Genomic DNA, 20,476 nt, shown 5'->3' with positions numbered 1-20,476 from the left:
TATAAATGTGACCTGAAATAGTCACCAAAAAAATCCCGTCATTGTGACGCCGTGAAGTTACATCTCGCGATAGTTACATCTCACGGAGCAGTGTTATTTCACAACCTGCCGTGACGCGAGATCTCGCGATAGGAGCAGTGTGATTTCACAACCTGCCGTGTGCGCGACAGAGACAAGGAAGATGGCGACGCAGGAGAGCGCAGCGAGTCCGGAGGCTGTGGGCAACGGCGAGGTAAAAATGAATGACACGGACCGCACACATTTCTACATTTCTTTAAAATATGCCGCAGTACAAATTTCGACCGAGTCGTAGGCGCAACCGCGGAGAAAAAAACGATTTCTACAGGTCATCCCACCACCATTAGTGACGTAGTCATGCCGGGTCTGAAACGACCCCCTCTGACGTTAGCCGACCGCCGGGACTCGAACCCGCAGCACCTGAAATCCACATCTCGTCTCGTTCAAACCCACTGCCTTAAGACACGGCGGTGTCACCGCGACTGGTCCCGTCCAACCACGTCGTGTACTTGGCCGTCGTAGCGAGCCGACGACCGCAGTGTAGCTGTCAGTCACACGGCCTAACACCCCGTCATCACGGCTCTGAACCCGGGGCTCGAACCCGTGATACTGCTCTCCTGGCCTGAGTCAGGTGGCTCTTCTAGGGTCTGTGTGACCCGGGTATGTAGCTCAGGGTGATGTGGGGCACCGTGGACCTGCCCTCCATGGACGCGGTGTTCCTTCTTAACATTGGCCGGTTCCGTTCATCTGGTCCTCCGTCATGGGACTGGACTGGACTGATTCATCATCGGAGTGGACCGGGTCACCTTGCCCTCCGTTATGGGACTGGACCGGTTCATCATGGTATTGTACCGGTTATCAAGGTACTGGACCGGTTATCATGGGACTGGACCTGTTCATCTGGTCCTCCGTCAGTGGTCTGAACCGGGTCATTTAGTTATTGGTACTGGGTCAGGTAATTGAGTCCCTAGTAATCGTACAGGGTCACTTAATTTCGTTCTTAATAATCGTGCTGGTTCATAAAGTACTTGGTAATTGTACTGGGGTTTTTAATAGACCGGTTTCTCCAGAAACATACACGGATGTTTTTGTCTCAGTAAACGGTGTCTCTACCGTAACAAGGATATTCTGAATGAAATGGAGAAGTAAACGCAGTTTAATTTATCACGTTCTTCCAACACGCCATTGAAGAGCAGGCTCCTCTTCGAAGGATGCAGCTATCTGGGCTAATTCAGTCGGCATGGTGGTTAATTGTTAATCCTGGCTGAATGAATATGAACCGTGTCAATGATTGCTTTCTGGTGGCCATGGGTTCGACACCAAGGCATCAACCGTTAACGTCCTGTGTGACACTGGTTCCAAGAGGAATTGGCAGTCAGCCTTATCTAATTTTACTACCAAAACCTGTCTAATGACACCGTTTTTTTGTGTCACCTTTTCATGTTTGCTCCTGATTCTCATTCATCTCCACAGCAGGCTGTGGAGGTAAACTTTAACAGTGTTCTCTACCTTGTTAACATCGACCAAATGCTCTATTCAAGTGTGGCGGCACTATTCTCTTCAGATCAGCTGTACTGTCGAAATTGAAACGTGTAATAGCTTTGGAACTTCAGGTGAAAACTATTTAAAAAGATGATCCATGACTTTTCATGGCAGGCCGTCGTGTCAAGATGGGGGAGATTACATTTTTCCAACACATAATTTCTCAAACGTTTAGCGACTGGCTCCTTCAGAGCTGGCGTTGGGGCACATGTCTGTTCGCATCAGTCCTTTTAATAACCGGCGACATCCCAGGCCCGGGCTCTGTGGGCAGAGGATGAGTAGACAGCGTGGTCTCATGATCTGCCGTGTGGCTGTCTGTTGTCTCACTAGAATGTGGTCTCGCGGTGGAGGGGGGCTTTGTCACAAAGCTGATTGGGTTAACGACAGCCACCATGGATGGGGTCAACAGTGGGCTTAGAAATTGCGAATGACTCACTGTTTCGCAGATTCTTTAAGATATGGAAAATGAACTCCTTGAGTTGAATGATTTGGGGTGTGAAGAGTATTTCCCCTCATGAGTCCTCCACGCGACTCCATAACAAAGTCATTGACCCATCCAGTGGGGGGGGGGGGCGTCAGCGGGGTCCCGGCCTGCCATTCCTCCTCTGACATGGGCTTGGCCACCCCCAGATGGCACACACCTGATTGTTTGTTTTGATTAGCATTCAGTCATGAATGCTAATCAATATTTAATTAGCATTCAGTCAGCCACTGTCATCAAGTCGGTGGCCCGACGCTCTCCCCCGCCCTGTCCTCACCCCCCGCCCCCCTTTTCTCCCTCACCGGACCCTCTCCCCCTTGTCTCTCTCCAGGTGGGCAGCAACGGGACGGTCGCCGCCGTGGCGGACGGAGACCAGGCCGTCCAGACCGCCGACGCCGCCGGAGACGCCCCGGCGGCGGCGCCCCCGCCCAACGCCTGGCAGGTCATCAAAGGAGTCCTCTTCAGGTACGTGCTCCCACGCACATATCTTCAGGACGGCCACGTCTTTGTCCTTCTCTACCAATGCCCCCCCCCCCCCCCCCGGTAACGAAACATGATTAAGAACGCTGGAAAATCAAACCCATCAACACCAACCCTGTTAACCCGGTATTGGAGGCATTCGCGTTGCTGCTTGAGGCAGTGAACCCATCATTCAGACACGATTCTTTTTCAAAACTGAGCTTGTTTGCACTCATTTTGGAACCAGTTTGAGGAGCACAGGGTTAGGGTTGACCCTGTTTGTTTAAGGTTTAATTCAACGGGTCTTTCCCATTATTATGAATGTGGCTTTGAACTCCTGCCTCCACATTGAAAGGAACAATCCTGCAGGAAGTTCTTCCGATAAGTCTTCAGTCTGGAGGTTGACGGATGCTGAAGCCTACAGCTTCAATGCAGGTCACAGAGAGGGCAGCCATCTCATTACCCCCGTCAGACTGGTCTGCCCGGTACTGGTGTCTTTACTCCTTATCTGGCTGTGATTTCTGACTAGCAGCTGGGCCGTCTTTAGTGAGAGTGGAGCTTCTCGTTGTACAGCTCTATGCGCCTCTATACCCTGAACGCCTAGAGTGGAGAAAACTTCAACTCAGAGTTGATAAAAGCGGCCAGTCATTTGAGTTTTTTATAGTTTAGATCATTTGCTTTGAAATCTTTGTTTGCAAAATCTACTTGTAAGCCACTCCGGAATATTAAACTCAGCGACCGTTTTGGTCCGTACACTCGGTCTAGAACCTCTCTAAGGGTAATCCCCTTAACCTCTCTAAGGGCAGTTTGTTCTAGAACCCCTCTAAGGGTCATCCCCTTAACCTCTCTAAGGAGAGTGCATTCTAGAACCCCACTAAGGTTAATGCCCCTTAACCTCTCTAAGGGGAGTGCATTCTAGAACCCCTCTGAGGGTCGTCTCCTTAACCTCTCTAAGGAGAGTGCATTCTAGAACCCCACTAAGGTTAATGCCCCTTAACCTCTCTTAAGGGGAGTGCGTTCTAGAACCCCTCTTAGGGTCGTCCCCTTAACCTCTCTTAGGGTCTTGCCCTTAACCTCGCTAAAGGGAGTGCGTTCTAGAACCCTTCTTAGGGTCGTGCCCTTAACCCCTTCAAAGGTTGTGCCCTTAACCTCTCCAAGGGTTGGCCCTTGGAGAGGGCCCCTGACCTCTCTAAGGGTCGTCCCCCTGACCTCTCTAAGGGTCGTCCCCCTGACCTCTCTAAGGGTCGTCCCCCTGACCTCCCTAAGGGTCGTCCCCCTGACCTCCCTAAGGGTCGTGTCCTTAACCTCTCTTAGGGTCGTCCCCTGACCTCTCTTAGGGTCGTCCCCCTGACCTCTCTAAGGGTCGCCCCCCTGACCTCTCTAAGGATCGCCCCCCTGACCTCTCTAAGGATCGTGCCCTTAACCTCTCTAAGGGTCGTCCCCCGGACCTCTCTAAGGGTCGTGCCCTTAACCTCTCTAAGGGTCGTGCCCTTAACCTCTCTAAGGGTCGTCCCCCTGACCTCTCTAAGGGTCGTCCCCCTGACCTCTCTAAGGGTCGTCCCCCTGACCTCTCTAAGGGTCGTCCCCCTGACCTCTCTAAGGGTCGTCCCCCTGACCTCTCTAAGGGTCGTCCCCCTGACCTCCCTAAGGGTCGTGCCCTTAACCTCTCTAAGGGTCGTCCCCTTAACCTCTCTAAGGGTCGTCCCCCTGACCCCTCTAAGGGTCGTCCCCCTCACCGCCCCTCTGGCTCTGCCTGGAGGCGGCTCTGGGGAGCAGTGCGGTGTACAGATCCTCGTCTGTACCACGGGTCGGCTAATGCGGCTTGAGGACTCATTAATTGGTGCCAGGAGAGAGAGTTGCTAGTTGGCGTGGAGACGAGTCTTAAATTAAGAGTCAATGTTGCAACACAGACTAAAGATGGGCCTTAATGTATTGCATGTAGGGATTGATGAACAGACAACAAACCATTGACACGATCACCTCATGGGTGCTGTTGCTGGTTTCAAACCATTAAAGTAAATATGATCTACGATTAGCTTGGATTGAACATACCCTTTTGATAGTGATATTTCGTAAGGAATACCATCAATCAGATTGTACTTCTGACTGTTCAATATTTTTGCAGCAGTTATTTCATGTTTCAAAGAGCTTTGCATACACCTTAAATAAACAAATATGTCAGAAACCAATGGGACCAGAACAGCAGGCAGCTGTGTGCACTGTGTCATACGCTGATGGAAGCTTCCCATTTATTATCATGCATCACACAAGCACAGAAGTCATTACTGTGTGACACCACCGTCCCGTGATCCATAGAATGCAGTTCAACAAGGTGTTTATCTGATGAGGCGGTCACTCGCGTGCGCGTGTGTGTGTGTGTGGACCACTGTGTACATCACAGGCTTCATATTGAGTGTCCTTGTAGCAGGTCTACAAAACCAATAATGTCTTGATGTTTATCTGTTCCAGCGAGCAGCCAGACTCTTCCGTTTCATTACAACAAGGTCAACATTAAAACATGCCTCCATTGTTGGGTTGGCAGCAACAAAATGGGATTTTACCGCACTTATCACCTGAGGGCTGGAATAGAACAATGGCCTTCATTTCTGAATCCCAAGCGAGGCCATAGAAAAGGTCCGCCCATCAGAGCCCCCCCCATCACGGTTGATTTACTAAATCCGACTCCACACCAGTCATGAGTAACTTACGAGCCACTAAACATCGGTTCCAACCGCGGCCTGTGAATGTCTCCCTCGTCTAAACAAGCTGTACTCTAACTCAGCATCGCCTACTCTGTGGCCTCGACCGAAGAACAGCCAGGTGTAGAGATTAAGCGTGTTACTGTGTCTATTCTAATCCTAACCTTGGGGCTCCTTCTCCAGGATATTCATAATCTGGGCCATCAGCAGCTGGTTCCGTCGGGGCCCGGCCACGCCCGACCCCAGCACCCCGGCAGGGGCCCCCCGGCTCCCCAGCCGCAACCTCTTCCCCAAAGACACCCTGATGGTAGGAGGCCCCTGACCTCACACACCGCCAGGCTGAGGGGTGCACCACCGCGTCCTCTCTGGTCGCTGCGCCCTCTCCCTCCTCATCCCTCGTCCTCTCTCTCCCTCCGCGTGCTCAGGACTTCTACGTGTACATCTCTCCCGACGAGGTGTTCGTGGACTTCAACAACACGGAGGCGCTGTTCTGGTTCCACCAGGACCTGGTCTACGGGGACTGGTCCACGGGCGAGAACGGCGACGGCTGCTACGAGCACTACCGGGAGATGGACATCCCCGAGGTGGGCGCGACTCGTTTAGGGGCGATTAAGAGCCGGCGGGTGATGAACGGTCCCCTGGGGTCGGAGCCCATTACGGGGACTGGACCGCAGAGTGGTTAATGTGCGTGTTATCTCATTCCTGGTGGTGTGGCTTGCAGACGCTGCTGCAGAACGGCTCCATGTACATGCACGTGTACTTCACCAAGAGCGGCTTCCACCCAGACCCCAAACGGAAGGGGCAGTACCGCAGACTGGCCACGGTCCACTCCACGCGCAGTGAGTCAACGCCCAGCAAGGAACGCACGCATGCACGCGCAGACGAACTCCCTTACATGCACACACACGCATCCTTAAACACACACATACCCTTACACACACGCTCTTACACACACGCACGTACACCCTTACACGCACGCACACGAGAGGTGGGAATCTCTTGGCACCTCACGATTCGATTCCGATTATGAGGTCAACGATTAGATTCTGAAGCGATTATCGATGCATCTCGATGCAACAATTTTTTTTATGTACATTTCCATGCGTGATTTTCAAAAATATCTATATACATCTGGGTTTTCTACTCAGAGTTTGCTAATCACTTCCTACTTTTGTGATGATCATTAAAGAAATCAACAGATTAATTAACTTATTTTATAAGAGAAAAAGCTTTTGTCACAAATAAGACTTTCTATGAACGATGCAATAATCAATGCAGCTTGCATTATAACACAATATGGAAGCATGGAAAAAATAGGTTTCAGTTTTATTTTCTTTCTAATCTTTCCTTTCTATGTCATTAAAGAAAAAGCTGCTATTGAATTAGAAGGAGTTCTTGTGTCTGGCTGTGAGTTTGCGCGCATGCTATGCGTAGGCTGAATCGCAATCGTGTCAAGACTAATCAGATTGGTCAATACACACTGAAGATAAATTCAATCATTTTAAAATTCCAAAAATCATCCCTCTCTGGCGAACAGAATGTTGCAGCAGGTAAAAAAAAAAAAATCTGATTATTAATTTATCTGCAACGAGACAGAATCGTTCTAGCGAGAATCGCGATGCATCGTAGAATCGATTATTTTTCCCATCCCTAACGCACACACACCCTTGCATGCGCACACACGCATCCTTAAACACACACATACCCTTACACACAGGCTCTAACACGCATGCACGTACACCCTTACACGCACGCACAATCCCTTACACACACACACACACACACACATCCTTACACGGACACACCAACGGGTGGATCCAGCCAGCGTGACATGGACCATTCTAATCCCTTCCCTTCTCTTCTCAGTGCTGAATAAGTTCAAACGAAGAAAGTTTATGAAGACTAAGAATCTGCTGACGGGCGAGACGGAGGCAGACCCCGAGGTCATCAAGGTGAGTCCTCCGAAACCACAAGAATCCTGTCGGCTCTTTGGATTGATTACTAATATTATTAGTTGGCACAAAACGACAACAGTCTGATGTCGTTAATGTGCATTGTTTAGATCTCACTGAAGGAAAAGGGTCTTAAACACTGTAGAGGTCTCAAACTCGTATCATTACGCGGGCCTAAATTGGCCCCCGGGCCGCGAGTTTGAGACCCCTGCCGTAGACTGTTTGGAAATGTCTGTAATGTCTAATCACCCCTGAGAGGGCGGGACGTACGGGCACCGATCCAACGGCTCCTTGTTCTTCTGACGTCACCTTCACTGACTCCTCTCCTCCTGCCCTCTCACCTCTCCTCTGACTCCTCTCCTCCCCTCCTCTCCTCTTCTCTCCCCTCTCCTCCTCTTCTCTCTCCTCCTCTTCTCTCTCCTCCTCCCCTCCTCTCCCCTCTCCTCCTCTTCTCTCTCCTCTTCTCTCCCCTCCCCTCCCCTCCTCTCCTCTCCTCTCCTCTCCCCTCCTCCTCCCCTCCTCCTCCCCTCTCCTCCCCTCTCCTCTCCTCCCCTCTCCTCTCCTCCCCTCTCCTCTCCTCCTCTCTCCTCTCCTCTCTCCTCCTCTCTCCTCCCCTCTCCTCCCCTCTCCTCCCCTCTCCTCTCCCCTCCCCTCCCCTCCCCTCTCCTCTCCTCTCCTCTCTCCTCTCCTCTCCTCTCTCCTCTCCTCCTCTCCTCCCCTCCTCTCTCCCCTCCCCTCTCCTCTCCTCCTCTCCTCCTCTCCTCCTCTCTCTCCTCTTCTCTCTTCTCCCCTCCTCTTCTCTCTCCTCTTCTCTCCTCCCCTCCTCTCCCCTCCTCCTCCCCCCTCCTCCTCTCTCCTCCCCTCTCTCCCCTCCCCTCTCCTCTCCTCCCCTCCTCTCCTCTCCTCTCTCCTCCCCTCCTCCCTCCTCCTCCCTGCAGCGGGCAGAGAGCCATGGCCCCGTGGAGGTCATCTCCCACTGGCACCCCAACCTCACCATCAACATCGTGGACGACCACACGGCCTGGGTCAAGGGCTCGGTGCCGCCCCCCCTGGACCAGCGTAGGTCCCCCCCGCCGCGAGGCCCCGGACACAGGGGCCAAAACCATCTCTTCCTCTCTGTTTTCCTTTGATGCGTTTCAGGAAGATCTCTGTAAAGACGGACTCATTGCGGAGACGCATCGAGCTGTAGAAACGCTGTAGAACGTATTGAAGGCGCTGGTTCTCCACCGAACAAAGGGGAGCACATCAGGCCTGCGAGGCAGCCAGCCTGCACGCTGGGGACAAACATTCAGTCGGGGAGGAGATTAAACCTTTTGAAATTGAGCAGAAATACTTTTCAATGTACAGTTAGTAATTAAATTTACCACGGGGCTGTACGCTACAAAAACTATACAAATAAAATATTCAAAGCAACTCTGACGTCGCCCAGCTGGTGGGGGTGGGGGGGGCGCGATGACGTCCTCGTTTGCGTTTTAGGCGTCCACACGAAACCGAAAAGGTCAGTTTTTATTTGAATCCACCCTGGGACCTGGTTTCAGTAAAGTGCGTTCCCGGGCCCCGGAGCCGTCGGATCCGTCTGGACAGTCGGCCCAAACGCACGAGACCGATGCGGTTCCACCAAAGAACCGGCTCTGTGTGGACGGGCCCCTCGACTCATGAGGAGCCCCCCCCTCCAGGGGTCATACTGGGGTAGAGCAGAACCTCTGGGGGGAGCGAACCAGAAGCCCGGGGGGGCGGAGTCACGCCGTTTCACTACGGAGATCTTCTGCTGAGGAGAGACTCATTTGCCCGCGGGGGGGAAACTACAGGTGTAGCGGACATTCTATACACTGTTTATTTGGATACCGTACCGTTACCATCACTTTGATTCAGTTGACGCGTTATGGCCGAGTTTGTATTCACCCATTACCTGCTTGAAGATCCACCCCCCCCTTGAATGCCCATCATTGGACAAAAATAATATCCGGCCCCCCTTCGTGAGCTCGTCGGCCATTAAACATTAATCTTTGGTCTGATTTGTGGACTTATTAACAAGAGACGTGACCGTTTCAATGCATCCCAGTTTCACTCTCTTCCCCTCCTCGAGGTTGAGGTTGATGTTAGGTTTGACCGTTCTCCTCTCTGTTCCGCTCCCAGACGTTCCGCTCCCAGACGTTAAGTTTGACCGTTCTCCTCGCTGTTCTCCTCTCTGTTCTCCTCTGTTCTCCTCTGTTCCGCTCCCAGACGTTAAGTTTGACGCGGTCAGCGGGGACTACTACCCCATCGTGTACTTCAACGACTACTGGAACCTGCAGAAGGACTACTACCCCATCAACGACACGCTGCCCCACCTGCCGCTGAGGATGAGCTTCTGCCAGCTGTCGCTGTGGCGCTGGCAGCTGTACGCCGCGCAGAACGCACGCTCGCCTTGGAACTTCCTGCCCGACGACACCTACGAGCAGTCGGACGAGGACCAGGACTCGGTCAAGGTGAGCGCGGCACGAAACCCAACGCGTTTGTTATATAATCTAAGGATAACTTGTTAGTAACAAGTGACGCAAGAACGTGTGACTAGCACCAGAACAATGTTACGAGTTACACTGGCAGGTAGCAGAGTAACAATGCATAACGTGACTATACATGACAGGTTTGAAATGTGGAACTCTTCTTCTGCAGGTTGCCCTTCTGGAAACCAACCCCTACCTTCTGGGAGTGACCATCGTGGTGTCCATCGTCCACAGCATCTTCGAGTTCCTGGCCTTCAAGAACGGTAGGGGAGGACTCTGAGTCTCGACCGTATGAGTGTCTCCTCCTCCTCTCCTCTCTAACACGTGGCTCTCTCCTCCTCTCTAACGCGTGGCTCTCTCCTCCTCTCTAACGCGTGGCTCTCTCCTCCTCTCTAACGCGTGGCTCTCTCCTCCTCTCTAACGCGTGGCTCTCTCCTCCTCTCTAACGCGTGGCTCTCTCCTCCTCTCTAACGCGTGGCTCTCTCCTCCTCTCTAACGCGTGGCTCTCTCCTCCTCTCTAACGCGTGGCTCTCTCCTCCTCTCTAACGCGTGGCTCTCTCCTCCTCTCTAACGCGTGGCTCTCTCCTCCTCTCTAACGCGTGGCTCTCTCCTCCTCTCTAACGCGTGGCTCTCTCCTCCTCTCTAACGCGTGGCTCTCTCCTCCTCTCTAACGCGTGGCTCTCTCCTCCTCTCTAACGCGTGGCTCTCTCCTCCTCTCTAACGCGTGGCTCTCTCCTCCTCTCTAACGCGTGGCTCTCTCCTCCTCTCTAACGCGTGGCTCTCTCCTCTCTAACGCGTGGCTCTCTCCTCCTCTCTAACGCGTGGCTCTCTCCTCCTCTCTAACGCGTGGCTCTCTCCCCCTCTCCTCTCTAACGCCCGGCCCTCTCCCCCTCTCCTCTCTAACGCGTGGCTCTCTCCTCCTCTCTAACGCGTGGCTCTCTCCTCCTCTCTAACGCGTGGCTCTCTCCTCCTCTCTAACGCGTGGCTCTCTCCTCCTCTCTAATACGTGGCTCTCTCCTCCTCTCTAACGCGTGGCTCTCTCCTCTCTAACGCGTGGCTCTCTCCTCCTCTCTAACGCGTGGCTCTCTCCTCCTCTCTAACGCCCGGCCCTCTCCCCCTCTCCTCTCTAACGCCCGGCCCTCTCCCCCTCTCCTCTCTAACGCCCGGCCCTCTCCCCCTCTCCTCTCTAACGCCCGGCCCTCTCCCCCTCTCCTCTCTAACGCCCGGCCCTCTCCTCTCTCCTCTCTAACGCCCGGCCCTCTCCCCCTCTCCTCTCTAACGCCCGGCCCTCTCCCCCTCTCCTCTCTAATGCGTGGCTCTCTCCCCCTCTCCTCTCTAACGCCCGGCCCTCTCCTCTCTCCTCTCTAACGCCCGGCCCTCTCCTCTCTCCTCTCTAACGCCCGGCCCTCTCCCCCTCTCCTCTCTAACGCCCGCTCTCTCCTCCTCTCCCCTCTCCCCCTCTCCTCTCTAACGCCCGGCCCTCTCCCCCTCTCCTCTCTAATGCGTGGCTCTCTCCCCCTCTCCTCTCTAACGCCCGGCCCTCTCCTCTCTCCTCTCTAACGCCCGGCCCTCTCCTCTCTCCTCTCTAACGCCCGGCCCTCTCCCCCTCTCCTCTCTAACGCCCGCTCTCTCCTCCTCTCCCCTCTCCCCCTCTCCTCTCTAACGCCCGGCCCTCTCCCCCTCTCCTCTCTAATGCGTGGCTCTCTCCCCCTCTCCTCTCTAACGCCCGGCCCTCTCCTCTCTCCTCTCTAACGCCCGGCCCTCTCCTCTCTCCTCTCTAACGCCCGGCCCTCTCCTCTCTCCTCTCTAACGCCCGGCCCTCTCCCCCTCTCCTCTCTAACGCCCGGCCCTCTCCCCCTCTCCTCTCTAACGCGTGGCCCTCTCCCCCTCTCCTCTCTAACGCCCGGCCCTCTCCCCCTCTCCTCTATAACGCCCGGCCCTCTCCCCCTCTCCTCTCTAACGCCCAGCCCTCTCCTCTCTCCTCTCTAACGCCCGGCCCTCTCCCCCTCTCCTCTCTAACGCCCGCTCTCTCCCCCTCTCCCCCCTAACGCCCGGCTCTCTCCCCCTCTCCCCCCTAACGCCTGGCTCTCTCCTCCTCTCCCCAGACATCCAGTTCTGGAACAGCCGCCAGTCCCTGGAGGGGCTCTCGGTGCGCTCCATCATCTTCGGGGTGTTCCAGTCAGGGGTGGTGCTGCTCTACATCCTGGACAACGAGACCAACTTCGTGGTGCAGGTCAGCGTGTTCATCGGCCTGCTCATCGACTTCTGGAAGATCACCAAGGTCATGGACGTCAAGGTGAGCCCTGCTCGAGGAGAACGGAACGGATCCTTTCTTTGGAACATTCCTTGGTCTTTTTTACCGTCGGTTCTGATTCATGTTTTCACCGCTGCTTTCATGTGACGCTGTTGTTCTGTTCCCGCCTTCCTTCAGTTGGACCGAGAGAATAAAATAGCCGGGCTGATCCCCCGACTGGTGTTTAACGACAAGTCCACGTACGTCAAGTCCTCCACCAAAGTCTACGACGACGTAAGTCCCGCCAGCACCGCCATCAGTGAACAGACAGAGAAAAGCTCCTTACTTAAGTTTGTTTTATTTTCCTTCATTCTGGAAAAGCTGTGAATCACAAACGTACTAGAAACAGCGTAAGCCTGTGATACTGAGCTGAAATACTCAAATCATTATTTTTTTGTTTTATTTGATTAAGGACACAAAATGTTCCAAAATCAATCCAGCCACCCATTATCCTTCAGCCGTGGTAACGTAGCTCCTCTGTTTGCCCGCCCCCGTCCAGATGGCCTTCAAGTACCTCTCCTGGCTGCTGTACCCTCTGTTCGGCTGCTACGCCATCTACAGCCTGCTGTACGTGGAGCACAAGGGCTGGTACTCCTGGGTTCTCAGCATGCTCTACGGCTTCTTGTTAACCTTCGGTGAGTGGATCCAGCGCTCGCTTCCTCAGCTATTGTCTCTGGTCCTCAAGGCTGCATATTGTCTCAATGGGTCTGAGGAACAAGCTGTTGTTCTTACCACTAAGGTCGTCTGGTGCTTTGGGACTGCGTGGCTTCATACACGTAGGGAAGGGGAATTAGGGATTGTATGGTTCGTATGACATTAAGGGTATTCATCCAAAGCGACTTACTATTAATTAATCTTCTGACAAAGTTCCTTTAGTACATTTGTGAGAAGAAAGAGAAACATTAACACTATATATTAGGGATGTTCATAGTACCAAGCTCTAACAAGACAGCTAGGATAAGACTAAGTACTATTTCAAAGTGGCAGGACGTACAACATACAATCAGTGCGTTCGTAGTTCCTGACGGTCCCTGTGGTTGTGACGTGGTTGCCCTCTTAACGTCGTCGTCCCCCGTCCCCCCCCCTCAGGCTTCATCACCATGACGCCGCAGCTCTTCATCAACTACAAGATGAAGTCGGTAGCCCACCTCCCGTGGAGGATGCTCACCTACAAGGCGCTCAACACCTTCATCGACGACCTCTTCGCCTTCGTCATCAAGATGCCCATGATGTACAGAATAGGGTGTCTTCGGGACGGTAGGTTCCTCTCTCTCAGACCTCATCGTCCTGAGGTTTCTGCCCTCTCAGTCCTCATCTCGCTGTCATAAGGTCTCTCCTCTTGGTCCTCATCTCACTGAGGTCTCATCTCACTGAGGTCTCATCTCACTGAGGTCTCATCTCACTGAGGTCTCATCTCACTGAGGTCTCATCTCACTGAGGTCTCATCTCACTGAGGTCTCATCTCACTGAGGTCTCATCTCACTCATGAGGTCTCATCTCGCTGAGGTCTCATCTCACTGAGGTCTCATCTCGCTGAGGTCTCATCTCGCTGAGGTCTCATCTCGCTGAGGTCTCATCTCGCTGAGGTCTCATCTCACTGTCATGTGGTCTCATCTCACTGTCATGTGGTCTCATCTCACTGAGGTCTCATCTCACTGAGGTCTCATCTCACTGTCATGTGGTCTCATCTCGCTGAGGTCTCATCTCACTGTCATGTGGTCTCATCTCGCTGAGGTCTCATCTCACTGTCATGTGGTCTCATCTCACTGAGGTCTCATCTCGCTGAGGTCTCATCTCGCTGAGGTCTCATCTCACTGTCATGTGGTCTCATCTCACTGTCATGTGGTCTCATCTCACTGTCATGTGGTCTCATCTCACTGTCATGTGGTCTCATCTCACTGAGGTCTCATCTCACTGTCATGTGGTCTCATCTCACTGAGGTCTCATCTCACTGTCATGTGGTCTCATCTCGCTGAGGTCTCATCTCACTGAGGTCTCATCTCACTGAGGTCTCATCTCACTGTCATGTGGTCTCATCTCGCTGAGGTCTCATCTCACTGAGGTCTCCTCTCAGTCCTCATCTCACTGAGGTCTCATCTCACTGTCATGTGGTCTCATCTCGCTGAGGTCTCATCTCACTGTCATGTGGTCTCATCTCACTGAGGTCTCATCTCACTGAGGTCTCATCTCACTGTCATGTGGTCTCATCTCACTGTCATGTGGTCTCATCTCACTGAGGTCTCATCTCACTGTCATGTGGTCTCATCTCGCTGAGGTCTCATCTCACTGTCATGTGGTCTCATCTCGCTGAGGTCTCATCTCACTGTCATGTGGTCTCTGTCCACTCGGCCTCATCCCAGCAGTGCTGTCTGTTCACCTGTCAGGGAGCGTGCAGAAAACATGACTACAGGTTTATCTTTAATGATGACAGATGTGCAGTGCCTGCTCTCCGGGCTTTAAAGGGTTTTTAAATGCTTATTTGTACGGGTTTAAATTATGAGGTGACATGACCTTGCGTCGGTACATTATGACCTTTTGTTGGTACATTGTGACCTTGCGTCGGTACACGATGACCTTGCGTTGCATCATGCTGACCTCTGACCCCCCCCCCCCCCCCAGACGTGGTGTTCTTCATCTACCTCTACCAGCGCTGGATCTACCGGGTCGACCCCAACCGGATGAACGAGTTCGGCACCAGCGGGTCTGAGAAGCCCGTCGACGGGGATGCCCCCGTCGACGGCGAGCCCCCCGCCATCACCGCCGCCATCGACGGCGAGCCCGCCGCCATCACCGCCGCCCCCGCCGCCGCCATCACAGACAAAGCAGACGAGGAGAAGAAGAACGACTAACCAACAAACCGCCCCCCCCCCTCCTCCCACCCCCTCAGTACAAAGAGGACTTGTTCAAGCCAGGGAAGGGAGCCGTTGTTTATCTGTCATGGACGTCGCTTCAACAACAACAACAACATAAGTCATTATTTTAACACCACCTGACCCGTGTGGTGGATCAGCGCTGGTGAAGCCCCCCCGACCAACCCCCCCCCCCCCCGCTCTCCTTCTTACAGTGAAGTAAACAACGTGATGTCCCGTATTCTGTATGATTTTGCGAGGGTAACGGCCGTGTGGTGTGAGTCGGTCCCGCCACGTATCGCTCTTCAGTTGCCCGCCGTAGCGTTTCATTTTGACCTGTAGTTTCCCCAGTTCTTCTTCCTTTCATTCCATGAGCGTCACAGTTCCACGGCGCTGCCCCCTGGTGGTCGGGCAGAGGACAGGGGCGGAGCCAGGAGGGCTGGGAGGGGCCGACGGACAGAGGGGGACCTGTCTAACACTCCACCTGAATGCTACCCTCCATTTTAAATTAATGGTTGTTGTTCCAAACTTGAACGTTCAAAAAATTAATAAAAGTAAATAGCCTTGTTGGTATTAATATAAATATATTAATATTGTCAATGAGAACATTTTTTTTCAGTCATTGATTTATTTTCTATGTTCCTGAAACTGTACTTGATTTTCAGTCAGACTTATTTTTTACGTCCTGAAACTGTACAGAGTCAGCTTGTCATGTTTTTACTGATGTGAAATTGTTTAGCGATAGCTAATTCCGCGGTTATTTTTTTTTCTTCTTGATTTGTATTTTTTTGGAGATCCATTTCAAATCCACACTCATCTGGAGCAGCCGATTCTGACCGCCAAGTGTGTTTTGAAAGACAGTCTCGCTTTTATGGGGTGCTGTAAATTCTATGCTAAGATGGTTTCATGTTGGTACATATTACATTTCAAACATGTTTATAGTAAAACTTAAGTGTAATTTAAAATGACTAAGCAGCTTTTTATTAATATACATAAATAATATACATGTGTAGATCTCACGTTTGTTTTTCTTAGTTTAATGAACTATAGACATAAACTGGGTATACACAGGGTTTAAACGGTGTGCATACAGGGTATACCCTATATATACACTAGGGTGTGTATACATGGTTTACAGACAGATTCATGAGACTGCTGTTTCATGTTTTCTTCTCTCCGCCACTAGAGGGCGGTATTTCACAGAACACATGACCGCATAAAAAATGGCTTCTCACGTACTCTCTTATTGGTCGTTCCTCTTTGAGACGCGTGGGGCCTCCCGAAGCCAAGCCGCCTCGAGTCTTCTAGAAGAAAGTTCACGTGAAGCCGTCGTGTGTCTGTCCTCACCGCCGGTACTGGGTTAACGACATCACCTGAAGGCGGGTCTCCTCTAGGCGGTATTCTGCGCGTGATCCGTTGCCCCACGGGGTTTCCAGTGTGTGACGTCAGGGGACTTCCACTTTCCAGTAAGCGGGAGAGACCAGCTGGCCACTAGAGGTGAGGCAGGGACGACGTGGTTTCACTTCAGAGCTCGTCACTGCGCACTAGTGTAGATGACGGCTCACCGTACCCAGCACAGTCCCTCCTAGACCCGCACTACAGCGATGTCTCTGTCGCCCGACGTTTTGTTCCACACGGGAGGTCTGGAGGTCTTCAGCAGGATGGACGGTAGGTTCAGATGGACTAACATGTTACTATAAGTTAGTAACGAGAATGTAAACAACTATGAAGTGTTGGATGTAGTAACTACATCCAACACTTCATAGTTGTTTACTTTCTCGGTTTCCGCTCCTTCATTAATCTTTAAACTTAACCCGAGTCGTCTATGATTTTCAATAACGGTGACTTTATCTCTCCGCTCCAGAGAACCTCGCAGAACTGGGTGAGTTACCATCCGTCAGCCTCAGGTCACACTGAGCGACAACATCTATCTTCTGCTTCCTAATACAACACAATCTACCAGGATTAATCCGATATGTTTTGCTCTTTTCCCAGATATCATCGATGAATTTATCACTGAGAATAAAGACTCGGGGCAGGAGGGTAGACCCGGCTCCCACCTCCCCGGCCCCGGCTCCCGGCTGGCCGGCCCCGGCTCCCACCTCACCGGCCCCGGCTCCCAACTCCCCGGCCCTGGCTCACACCTGGCCGGCCCCGGCTCCCGGCTGCCCGGCCCTCCTCCACCCCCGGCTGAGCTGCGCTGTGGTGGCCCCCCGAGGCTCGGCCTGGACTCTTTCTCCTCCGAGCCAGTGCTGGTGGCAAGAGGCACGGCGCCACGGGTAAGCAGCTCACAGAACGGTTGGTGCTTGCTGTCAGTCGTGCTGTTGTTATTACTATTCAATAGAGGATTTAAATCATGTACTTATCGTGACAGATTATGATTTATACTTTTTAGGCCGTCATTTCTCGCCGTTGCGGCAGCCTTGGCAGCCCCATCTAGGGGCAGAGAAACGGGACTGTCAGTGTTGTTACGGCTCTTACTGTAAACCACGTGGTTTACAGAAAACACAAGGGTTCTCATCTAAAGCAGAAGAAAGTCCAAAGTCCTGAAACGTTATTAACCATTAACTAATGACTAATAGTGATTCAATATTAGTAAGATGTGCTCTTCAGTATTTGGTTTATTGTCAAAACTATCAACACAACTTAGATATCCAGGTTGCGTGTTGTGTAGTAACAGGAAGACATGGCAGCTCCTCTCGCTGGGAGAGACCGTAATATGATCCCTACTTTCGGTTTGCCTGCCCCTCTCTGCCTCCAAACCCTCCCATCAGGGTGAAGGGTCACATTCTTAGCACACAGGGCTCTTCCGATTGGCTGATTTGACATTACGTTGAGTTCACTTCCTGTTTGCTTCTCTTTGACTCAATTCCGCAAGCTTTTGTTTAGCGGTTCCTCGTCATATCAGGTATGCCAGAGACACACACTCACACACACACACACACACACACACACACACACACACACACACACACACACACACACACACACGCAAAAGACGGCAGAACACACACACCACGCACAGTCACACACCCTCTCGGTCGGTGTGTAATCTGAGCTGGCGTCCAGCGACTGCGAGCTTCACGAGAACGTCCAGAACCCCAGCTCTGCTCGGGGCCAGAGCCTGCTGCTCGTAGCTTCACTGCCGCTGCCTGTGGAGCTCTGGCCTCTCTCAGGGTCTGTCTCTTTGGCAGGGCTGTTATGGTATTGGGTGTTTGTGGTTACTATGTGTGTGTGTGAAGGAGAAGGGGAGTGTGTGTTTGTGTTTGTGATGGGAGGGAGGAGGGGAGAGTGTGGTTGTGATGTGTGTGTGCGAGGAGGAGAGTGTGTGTTTGTGGTTGCTATGTGCGTGTGGGAGGAGGGGAGAGTGTGTTTGTGGTTGTGATGTGTGTGTGCGAGGAGGAGTGTGTGTGTTTGTGGTTGCTCTGTGCGTGTGGGAGGAGGGGAGAGTGTTTGTGTTGGTGATGTGCGTTAGGGGGGGGGAGTGTGTTTGTGTTGGTGATGTGCGTTAGGGGGGGGGGGGGGGGGGGGGAGTGTGTTTGTGTTGGTGATGTGCGTTAGGGGGGGGGGGGGAGTGTGTGTTTGCGTCCTCCTGCAGCAGGTACTCTGCGCTGTGTGGTTCAGCTCTAACGTCCGACGCCAGCGGAGCTCCGGGCCAGTAAGGGGGTCCGGGGGTCCCTGGGGGTCTCCCCAGCTCCGCAGGTTGAACCTGTCCCTGACCTGCTCCTCCTCCTCTCCCCCCCCAGACCTCCTGCTCCTTCGCCCACCCCTTCCCTCCAGCGTCCCGCCCCGGGGAGATGGCGTCCGCCCCCCCCTGCAGAGGGGCGTCTCCGTCGGGCCCGTCGCGCCGCGCCTGCGGGCCGTCCCCCGGCGGGCCCCGGACCCCCGCCGGCCCCCCGCCGGCCGCGCAGCCCGGCAGCGGGACGGAGCAGCTGGAGTCACTGCTGGAGGCGCCGCGCCTCGCCGTCTCGGAGCAGCCCAAGGAGAGGGGCATGAGGTTCCGCTACGAGTGCGAGGGCCGGTCCGCGGGCAGCATCCTGGGGGCCTCCAGCACCGGGACCACCAAGGTCCAGCCCGCCATCCAGGTACGGCCCCCGGGGGCCCGCGCGCAGTAGGGCGGCTCCATTATGGGAAACGTCACCATCACGATGGTCTGGGTCAATATTGAAAACGATTATTTCGTTTGAATAATTTGAGTTTGAAAACATGTTGTACTTATTCATCTCTCCCAAGAGTGTATTGAAGAATACACAAGATGGTCAAAAAGAAAATGTTCAAATCTAAAATAATGTACAGATATGTATCCAGCTTGTCTGCACTTTCTATAAAACATTTAATGAAAAAAAATATATATAATAATAATAATCTAAATTTGATTGTATTAGTTTTGTGATCGTTAGGCGCTAAAATCAATGCGATCAAAATTCAATTAATCGCCTAGCCCTAACGCGTAGAGTAGTAGTTGTGGTTAGAGCTGTTCCGATTCCGATACCACGATCGAAAAATTCCTCCGATAACGCCTACAAATCGGGTATCGGTGAGCGCGCAAGTCTATACCCCGATCCGATACCACACATATCACATGACATGAGCCCCTCTACTGCAGAGGCAGAGAACATCACAAACACTACGGGGTCGAGCTGCGTTCTTTCCCAGTCGGAGGTGGACAGTCGAAACGGGAAACGAGTCATCTCCGACCTACTTATGTTCGAGCTACCAAGTCGGAAAAACACTGATGCTCACGCTTTACTACAAGAATACAAATTTATTCGTATCAATCATAGATTATAAAAATAAACGGTATTAAAAAAAATGGTATCGGAACATCTCTAGTCGTGGTGAGGGGGGTGACCCCCAGCCCAGATGTCCTGGGTTCAAACCCCCAGGTCCCTGCCCTACCTGTAGGCTGGAGGGCTCTGGGTTCAAACCCCCAGGTCCCTGCCCTACCTGTAGGCTGGAGGGCTCTGGGTTCAAACCCCCAGGTCCCTGCCCTACCTGTAGGCTGGAGGGCTCTGGGTTCAAACCCCCATGTCCTGTAGCCTCTTCCTTCGAGAGGCCTAATCCCCCACTAAGGACATTAGGTCAATCCCCTTTTGGTTTTATTTAAAGGGGTAGTTCTGAATTGTGGACATAGAGCCTGATTGCCGAGTTAGCCCTGGTGTTCTTTATCATTGGAGACAGTTTTCAACACATGTCATTCAGTCCTTCTAGTTGCAGAGTTTGCTCGTGCTAGGCTAACGCACGGCAACGGGCAATACTAGCCTGCTGATAAAACAGTCTTACCCATTCCACAGTACACCCGAGGAAAATCAACTATAGAGCCAACTATAACGGTGGATGTAAATGTCTGTGTTGTGTTGATAGAATAATGTTAGAAATAAAACCAACCTTGCGTTGCATTTTGGGGGACTTGCTATGTCTCAGCAGCAGTGTTATATTCCTGGTAGTAGGCTACGGCAGCGGCGGACTGATACCTAGGTTAAATTCCGCTGCTGCTGAGAAAGTAGTCCCTCAAAATGCGATGATTCATGCGATGCAAGGTTAGTCTTTTTTCTAACATTATTCTATCAACACAGACATTTACATCTACAGTCTTGCGTTATGATGATTTGCCTCGGGTGTACTGTGGAGTGGGTAAGACTGTTTTATCAGCAGGCTAGTATTCCCCGTTGCCGTGCGTTAGCCTAGCACGAGCGA

At 52.7% G+C, this 20,476-nt stretch overlaps 2 protein-coding genes and 1 long non-coding RNA gene across 4 annotated transcripts in view; all 3 read left to right on the top strand.

The window, feature by feature from the left end:
* Positions 1-117: 117 nt before the first annotated feature.
* Positions 118-15,793, top strand: clptm1 (CLPTM1 regulator of GABA type A receptor forward trafficking). The gene is made up of 14 exons (XM_060074489.1): positions 118-232; positions 2,373-2,506; positions 5,383-5,506; positions 5,625-5,783; positions 5,921-6,038; positions 7,066-7,151; positions 8,090-8,210; positions 9,375-9,619; positions 9,807-9,900; positions 11,743-11,933; positions 12,069-12,164; positions 12,430-12,565; positions 13,020-13,187; positions 14,550-15,793. The coding sequence occupies exons 1-14, from the start codon at positions 182-184 to the stop codon at positions 14,777-14,779; spliced, it is 1,953 nt and encodes a 650-aa protein (XP_059930472.1). The 5' UTR covers positions 118-181; the 3' UTR covers positions 14,780-15,793.
* Positions 15,794-16,069: 276 nt separating this feature from the next.
* The window catches only part of relb (v-rel avian reticuloendotheliosis viral oncogene homolog B), a 139,746-nt gene continuing 135,339 nt past the window's right edge, over positions 16,070-20,476 (top strand). The window contains exons 1-4 of one of the 2 annotated variants that reach the window (XM_060074488.1): positions 16,070-16,447; positions 16,644-16,661; positions 16,775-17,058; positions 18,526-18,864. In XM_060074488.1, coding sequence (XP_059930471.1) covers positions 16,384-16,447; positions 16,644-16,661; positions 16,775-17,058; positions 18,526-18,864 — 705 coding nt within the window. In that variant the 5' untranslated portion in view covers positions 16,070-16,383. The remainder of the gene's footprint in view (positions 16,448-16,643; positions 16,662-16,774; positions 17,059-18,525; positions 18,865-20,476) is intronic. The other variant, XM_060074487.1, reaches the window with a different exon arrangement.
* LOC132474076 (uncharacterized) overlaps positions 19,025-20,476 on the top strand; it is a 2,485-nt gene continuing 1,033 nt past the window's right edge. The window contains exons 1-2 of the long non-coding RNA XR_009529564.1: positions 19,025-19,959; positions 19,999-20,476. The exon at positions 19,999-20,476 is cut by the window's right edge and continues 91 nt beyond it. This is a non-coding gene — a long non-coding RNA (uncharacterized LOC132474076). The remainder of the gene's footprint in view (positions 19,960-19,998) is intronic.

The sequence above is a fragment of the Gadus macrocephalus genome, chromosome 16, assembly GCF_031168955.1.
Source record: "Gadus macrocephalus chromosome 16, ASM3116895v1".
NCBI lineage: Eukaryota > Metazoa > Chordata > Actinopteri > Gadiformes > Gadidae > Gadus > Gadus macrocephalus.
Note: the sequence above shows the minus strand (reverse complement) of the source record. Positions and strands in the feature narration are given on the sequence as shown.

Excerpts from the sequence above, each read along its gene's own strand:
- clptm1 (XM_060074489.1), top strand. The coding sequence starts at position 182 with ATGGCGACGCAGGAGAGCGCAGCGAGTCCGGAGGCTGTGGGCAACGGC. Across the intron at positions 8,211-9,374 it reads GCCGCCCCCCCTGGACCAGC|ACGTTAAGTTTGACGCGGTC; the intron begins GTAGGTCCCCCC and ends TTCCGCTCCCAG. Across the intron at positions 9,620-9,806 it reads AGGACCAGGACTCGGTCAAG|GTTGCCCTTCTGGAAACCAA; the intron begins GTGAGCGCGGCA and ends CTTCTTCTGCAG.